At 40.2% G+C, this 8,068-nt stretch overlaps 1 protein-coding gene across 1 annotated transcript in view; it reads right to left on the bottom strand.

The window, feature by feature from the left end:
* Window positions 1–3,258: 3,258 nt before the first annotated feature.
* REELD1 (reeler domain containing 1) overlaps window positions 3,259–8,068 on the bottom strand; it is a 79,238-nt gene continuing 74,428 nt past the window's right edge. Inside the window, exon 7 of the mRNA XM_077279288.1 lies at window positions 3,259–6,192. Within this exon, the coding sequence (XP_077135403.1) occupies window positions 5,596–6,192 (597 nt within the window). The 3' untranslated portion in view covers window positions 3,259–5,595. The remainder of the gene's footprint in view (window positions 6,193–8,068) is intronic.

Below are 8,068 nucleotides of genomic sequence, written 5' to 3'. Positions count from 1 at the left end.
GAGTGTTGTCTCAAATGATCATTCCACTTCCTTCTAATGAACTATAGCTCATTGTAAGGATTCTGCATGTAAAGTGGCCTCTTGTAAATACTCAACAACTTTTAAAGAGCAATTTATGTCACATGTGAGAAATCCACGCAACATCTAAAATATTTCCAAAGAATGTCCTGCTGATCAGTCGGCTTGTAATCTGAATGCAGGATGAGAAGTTGTACTTAAAATTCTACTAATATATCTTGTACGTTTACTTGCAACATAATGACATCAAAGCTGAATCTTTAAATGGTTGTCTTCTCTGAGCAGCAACCACTAATCATCTAACTGCTAAAAATGGTAAAATCCTCATTGAAATAATTTATGCTACATGATCCTGACTTTTATAAATATAAAACATTAGAATATCATTGACAGAGATTTCATGAGAGCATTTAATAATGCAGTATATGGCCCTGCATGCTTACACTTTAAATTAGATAATGCAAATTAGCTCTTATCCAGAAAAGTGTCTCTCTAGCGCCACCTACAGATAGCGACCTTGCAAATCCGTGTCTGATCTAAAAAAGAGCCAAGAAGCACAACTAGGAATACCACCATGCATTGAATCTACTAGAGCCGCAGCGTTGGCAACGGAAAATATTTTTTTGTGAATTTTTCACTAATTAGACACAAAATTCACACTACGTCCAGGATTTATGCCTAGTACTGTGAATCATATGGCGATGTAAAGGGAGGTGACCCCTGGACTCATCATCCACATTGTCTTTATTTTGCCTTCTTTTTTGCAGGTCTTCGTCTGCTTAAATCGAAGAGTTGCATTTTTGTTTACTGATGGAACAAAAAAACACTTTTTCTACCATTTCACGGGATGCTGCCACTTCTTGTGCCAACTTTGGATATTATGCATGTGAATTTCTTGCATGAAAACATTGCTGTTTGGGCATGTGATCAGTGTGGAGTTCGGTGTGAATTATTTTTTTTTAATCAAGTACTTTTTATTGATTTTCCACAATAAGAAAAAGCAAATAACAAAAACGTGTTCCCTGCCCCTATTAGTCCTTTCAGCTAACCACTAATAAAACATTAATGAAATACCAGCCATCAGCTGTTAAGTTCCACGGCTGGCAGATGCCACTTGAAGCCTTTTCTTATGTATGAGATGCCTTTATTAAGAGTACCCTATGGTTAATTTAATTTTCTTAATACTCACAATATTCTTTTATCTAGAGAGTACAGCTCAGTAAGCCATAGAATATGCTGCCCCATACAGTATATAGGCTGAGAGGCATAATGGTGATGGCAGAGTGCAGCAGGGGCTGAGGTGCTCATTAGTCAGCGTTTCTCCTCATTCCTGGCACTTAATGATGCCCACAGCTGGCACCATGGCACGAGCAAATTCATTGAGTGGGATGAGAGCTGTCCTCTCACTAGTGTCCTACAACACTTAAACCTTTCATGTAAGAAAATTGCCCACTCGGGTCCACCAGTTCATCCTGGTGCTGGTCCTCAGGATCCTATAATGGAGCACTACAGTTTTACAGTAAAGCTCTAACTCTTCTACTGATATTTCTAGTTTACTAAATATCAAAAACTGCACTAAATTCAGAGTTAACTCTTTACAGAAGGAGCCAAAGGAAAAGGAGGGTGTATGTAGGTATGAAAAGAAGGCAACAGCAGCATGGCGAACAGAGCTGCTCACAGCCAAAGGGGCACACTCTTCTGCTTAGTGCTTCCACCTCTTTGTGTCAAGGACCAAAGCAGGTTTCAACACCGTGACCTCACAGATCAAAACCTTACTATATCATGTCAAAAAATGTATGACACTTGTGTGATAAACATGTTGCAAAGCACTGAAACTGTTAAAGGGAATCTGTCACCACATCTGACCTATCTAAACCATTAATATGGGCATACAGGTTATAGATGGCTGAGAAGAGTGATCGCTGTATGTCTCATATCAGATGTGTTGTTGCTGAGAAATAATCTTCTATCACTTTTTATAAATGACCTCTTCCAGGCTATGGGAAGGACGATGCCTGAATATAACTCTGCCTCCGTACTTCATCTTCATCTATCTCCCTCCCGTCAGCCTCACTCGTTCAGCCACTTGAAAGGAAATCTTGCGCATGTGCATTACTGTTATCTTCTTTCCTCTGGACAGCAATAGGTGTCGTTTCCATTGTTCCCAGCATGAATAGATGTGCACCGGGGTAGATTAGGAATGGCGCCTGTGCAGAAGGCACTTGATACCTATGGCCATAGAATGGCAGAAGACTCCAGAGGAAAGAAGATAACAGTAATGCACATGCGCAAGATTTAATCTCTAGCGGCCAATGGGAGGTGAGATATATGGAGATGAAGTGCAGAGGCATAGTTATCTTCCAGGCAACGTCCTCCCCATAGCCTGGAAGAGGTCATTTACATAAAGTTATAAAAAATGATTTATCAACAACAAGGCATCTGATATGAGACACACTGGGTTCACTCTCCTCAGCAGTCTATAACCTGTATGCCCATATTAATAGCTTAGATATGTCAAATGTGGTGACAGATTCCCTTTAATCATCCTTTGCGTGAATTTATATTTCTGTGGTATCCAAATTTTATGTATCCAAATGGCACCCTATGAGGCATCTGTATGGCTTACAGTTATGTTAAAGGTCAGCTATCATAGCATCCAGATGCCTCCAGCATATCTGTTAGATGGGCGACTGATTCCTAGGCACTTATTAGGGTAAAATATGATTAGGGTACTATAGCTCCAAAAACGTTAACATTTTTACCCAAAACATTAAATACATTTTTCACTTTGATTTGTCACTTAAAAGACTCCCGGATACAAATCCAGTCTTCATTGTTCTCTAGAGCTCTGTCGGAAAACATGTGAAAATAGTGACAATGACAGTATTGAACTGACCTGAGGTAATACTGCAGAGTCTTCTTGCTGTTAGAATTAAACATGTCTCCTTATCAGGTGTGAATGGATGCAAAGAATCTCTATCCATTTGCACCTGATGAAAAGTCATGTTTGGTCCTATAAGCTGACATTTATTCTTTTTACTATTTTGGCATGATGTGTTACCTAATGACACTTTCCTTCTGTGATTTTATTATCATTATTGCAATCAATATTTTTATGACACTTCCAATACCTGTGACAAGTGCCCTTCGATTTAGTGGTCAACAACAGTCACTGAAAGTTATATTACGTAGGAAGGAAGAAAGTTACATGGCCGGGTCAGGCGAAAAAAGGAACCAATATAGACTCATATAACGTACCTTTATTTTCAATATAATATTTAAGAACTTAATAGCAGTGAGATTGTAAGGTTATTACTAATCTTACATAGCTACATTTACCCTAGAAAAATAAATAAAACTTGCGGCATACAATACTAAAGTACACGGCACGTTATTCAGTAAGTCTAGGTGTCTCAAATATAAAGAAAAGCTAATTCTACAGAAAAACAAGTAAAATCTGTTATGGATTAGTATTAGTAAAACATATCTGTCGTAATTATATAATTTGCATAAATCAGTAGTGGACGTGAATACATGCACATGTGTTTGCCTCTCCCTGCCCACAATCATGCAACTGTCCATAATCCTCCTCAGTATCCAAACATCTATCTAGTGTACAACAATAAGTATCCAATGATAAAATATAGACTCGCATAAAATACATTTATTTTCAATACAATATTTTAGAGTTAAATAATCATGTTCTAAGATTAACAAGCATTGATCGACATGTTATATTGTCAATCGGTGGTCATGTTTGTTTCACTCCCATTTACATGCAGCCTTTATCTGCATGCGGAAACTCCATCGTAAGGAACGGTCGTTACTACCACCCCTTGTCCCCATACAGTTGGATATTCGTACAAGTGAATGTGTTGCTGACTAATATTAATTTCTAGGTCTGCAGAAAATACTAGATCAGCCTGATTCCTTGCTTATTTACATAAAGCAATGATCAGGGATAAGCATTTTATCAACTTTTGTTTAGTGAGTCATTAACCGATACAGAATATCTTTAAAGGGAAGCTATTAGCAGGTTTTTGCCTTTTAATCTAAGAGCTACATAATGTAGAGAAATTGAGCCAGATTCCAGGGATGTGTCACTTATTAGGTTGTGTTGTCATTTCAATGTAATCAGTGTCTTATCAGGAGGAGATTATCAGTGCCTGACTAGGGCTCACATGTCCAGTCCAGCTAGTCTGTGTAACCCCGCCCCCAACACTGATTGGCAGCTTGATGACAATGCAAAGTGGGGATGTAGGGGGATCAGGGATGTGGGCGGGGTTATACACAGTTCAGCATCCTGACCACTGCTACAAGAAAAAGCAGGGATTTTATCAAAACTAAACCATGCAGTCCTGTAAGTGATACATCGATGGAATCAGGCTCTCTGTCCCTACCTCATGCAGCTCTCAGATTGCATAGAAATAACCTGCTTAAATGGATCTTCCCAGAAGTAAATCATAGGTGATACATAAGTATCATGGCTGTTTGACTGCTGGATCCATCCCCACTGACTAAATATGTACTAGTAGAGTTGGCTGAATTTATTCGAGTGAAATTGAATTCTACAAAAGTCCGTGTTCTTCAGAATTGTGGGGTTTTTGTAATTAAGGAAGATGGGCCCGGTTGGTCGACATTTTGCTGAACCATCGAAGGCTTCCCAGCCACTTCCGCTGCATGCTTTCCCCGTATGGTCCTTGTCGCCTCTTCTTATTGCTATTTCTTATTATTACAGTGGAGATGAGCAGAGAGGTGAGTATTGTTGGGTTTTTTTTTCTACCATTTATTTATGATGCCTTGGGGCCCGAAGAGACTCCAGAGCATAATAATTAGGAGATGAAGAAAAAAAATTAGGGGCATTAAATTCGTGGAAAATAAATTCACTTCAAATCAAATTTCACAGTAAAATCCAGCGGATTTGATGAATGTGAATCTTGTCAGATCCGCTCATCTCTAATTATTACCTTTCCTGTGGATGGGTGATACATTTTGATTATAAGAAACCACCATTAGGCTGTGTGCACACGTTGCATTTTTTAAGCGATTCTGCCGCGTTTTCCGCTGCGTAAATGCTTAAAAAACGCTCACAAAGCGCATCCCATTAATTTTAATAGCATTCTGCAACTGCTGTGTCCATGCTGCATATTTCTCCGCAGCGGAATCGCATCGCGGAAAAATACGCAGCATGTTCATTAATTTTGCGGAATCGCGGCGATTCCACCGCCATGAAGTTGTATAGGAAAACGCTTGGAAAAAACGCATGAAAAACGCTTAAAAAATGAGTGAAAAACGAGACAAAAATGCATTAAAATCCGCAAGCGTTATCCTCGGCAAGGGAGTGCAGATTTGAAGCAGAAATATCTGCTTCTATTCTGCATTGTGGGCACATAGCCTAACATTGCCAACAATTTTCACCAGTAGTGTTAGAATTTAGCTCTCCTACATATGTACCTACTATGTCATTACGCACGTTCCATAAAAACAGGGCTTTTGCTCGAAACATTAGAAAATATCCAAACCAATGTGAGCACTGCATGTGATACACAATGTGATACACCAATGTGTATATAACCATTACTGTGATTTTCCAGTAACAGCCGGAGTGATCCAGTTATATTCTGCTTGGACCAGGACAAAACTGTTCTCCCGAAATTTCTTAAACTGCATCATTTCTCCATTTTCCCGCAATGTAATAACATTGTTGTCTGGTTCACTAAAGGAAACTTCCGTCCTTTTCTGGCAGTATTGGGCATGAATGCATCGCAGACCAGCTGCAAGGGCCATCCCCAGAGCTACAGAGCACCCTAGTAGGATACCTATCTGGGTCATGGCAAGCTGCATCCCTCTAGCTTTATTTTCTCTCCCATTAGTTGGGACACCAAACTCCTGGACAGGCCTAGTCACCCAGGAAGAAGTACTAGTCTCTGTGTTTCGTTCCAGAGCTGGAGATTCTGGCTGGTGTAAAAAGTTGGCAGAAAGTTCTTTGGTGGCCTTGAGCTCCTTATATTGTGTGTTAGGAGAAGAGGAAACAAGAATCTGAGAATCCTTGAAGGTTAGTTTTATGGGTTCTTTCATCATTTCTTGATTTTGTAAAAGTTGAGTATACTGAGCCAAGGAAGCATGATGAGCAGTCGGTCTCGGTGAAGTCAATTTTCGTACTCGATAAATCGTCTGGAAAAAAAATTTCACTGTTTTTCATTGTGTTCTTGATATCGCTTTGAATCTATAGAAACAATGACTAATATATGTACTGTATAACAATCACATATTCTTGTGCAACTTTCTATTAATTAATTCACTCATTCTATCTATGGTATGTTCACAACAGTCATGGGGCTTTCTTTGGTTTCTTACCTAGAAGGGCAGAAATACAGCTTGGCTATTTTTCTCAATTAGTGTAAATCAATTAAACCCAGTAAAGCAGGAAGCTTGAAACACGGAAATAAAGTACAATGACTTCTAAAATGAAATGGCTTGTCCTGGCTTTATGTGAACAATCCAGTTGTGGTTCACCTATATGTTATATCTAGTGATGAGTGAGTGTGCTCGTTACTCGAGTTTTCCGAGCATGCTCGGGTGTTCTCTGAGTATTTTGGGCGTGCTCGTAGATTATGTTTGTGTTGCCGCAGCTGCATGATTTGCGGCAGCTAGACAGCCTGATTACATGTGGGGATTCCCTAACAGGCAATCCCTGCATGTGTTCAGGTTGTCAAACAGCCGCAAATCATGCAGCTGCGGGGACACAAACATAATCTACGAGCATGCCCAAGATACTCGGAGAACACCTGAGCCTGCTCGGAAAACTCGAGTAATGAGCACACTCAGTCATCACTAATTACATCACTTATTTTTCCCCATATGTTGCTCTATACCTCATACATTTTGTATCATCACCTGCTTACATTATCCAGTAGCTTTGGTTCTGTACTTGTTCAGAGACAGATTTCCATTGCTGATTATTTATTAACAATTATTTTTTGATAGCCATGAGCCAAGAGAAATCCCTTTAATTTACATATACATTTATTCAATTAGGGTCTTCAATGTGCCTTTAATGGAAATTAGTGAAAAATAGTAAGTGCTAGGCTCCCCTCAAACCAGAACCCAGTAGGTGATGACAGCAAGTTGTGTATCTAGAGTGTTTGTTTTGATTTCTGCTTAGTTTGCAACCTGAGTGGAAAGTGCAAGATTGTATAAGTGGAAGTAGCTTAACCCTTTACAGTTTTACCCACAGAATGTGCTGTGAAGGTGTGTACATGGCAACTCTATTATATATAAAGGGGTGGTTTGGCTCCTAAAATGTGTTTTCTACACCATCAGACTTTTGTAATTTGCTTTATTACACAACACCCTACACTGTTCCTGATTTATCTAATCCTCTCAAACGTGATGTCACAGGAGCCGGGGGCTCCACTGACTCCCTGCAGTGTCCCTCCTGAAACAGGGTGTTACAGGGGGCAGTGCTGCAGTTACTAACTAGTTTCTTACATCGCTGCCCTTTGAAGATCTCCTGGATCCTGGTTGATAGACACCGTTGGCAAGGTAAGCTCAGCAGCGGCTCTCTGCTTCTACCACTTCCGTAGTTTCTGTGAAAAACATTGCCATGGGTCAGAGATAGAAGCAGTGCGTGACACCAGAGCCATCCTCTGATGATGATTTGTCTGAGGGCAATGCTAGAAGCTATGGGGCTGCGCTGGTGTCATTCATTGCTTCTACCTCCACTCACTGATGACGTCTTCTTTCTGTTAAAAGCTATGTTGGTGGCGGAGGTAGAAACTGAGTGCCACTACTGCACTCACATTTCCCACAGCATCCATCACCCAGGATCCAGAAGTATTTAGAGGGGTTGGCGATGCAAGAAACGCATGAGTAACTGCAGTACTGCCCTCTGATGACACCCTGTTCCAGGAGGGGTGATCGATGCTGTGGGGAGTGAGTGCAGCACTAGCTTCCTGTGACATCAGGATTGAGACTCCTCTCAAACCAAACATCACAGGAAGTATAGTAAAAAAAAACACATTTAGGGATTAGATACAGCTGTGCTCAA

Source organism: Ranitomeya variabilis, chromosome 1 (genome assembly GCF_051348905.1).
Source record: "Ranitomeya variabilis isolate aRanVar5 chromosome 1, aRanVar5.hap1, whole genome shotgun sequence".
Lineage (NCBI taxonomy): Eukaryota > Metazoa > Chordata > Amphibia > Anura > Dendrobatidae > Ranitomeya > Ranitomeya variabilis.
The sequence above is the reverse complement of the archived record's forward strand: the minus strand, read 5'-3'. Positions and strand labels throughout refer to the sequence as shown.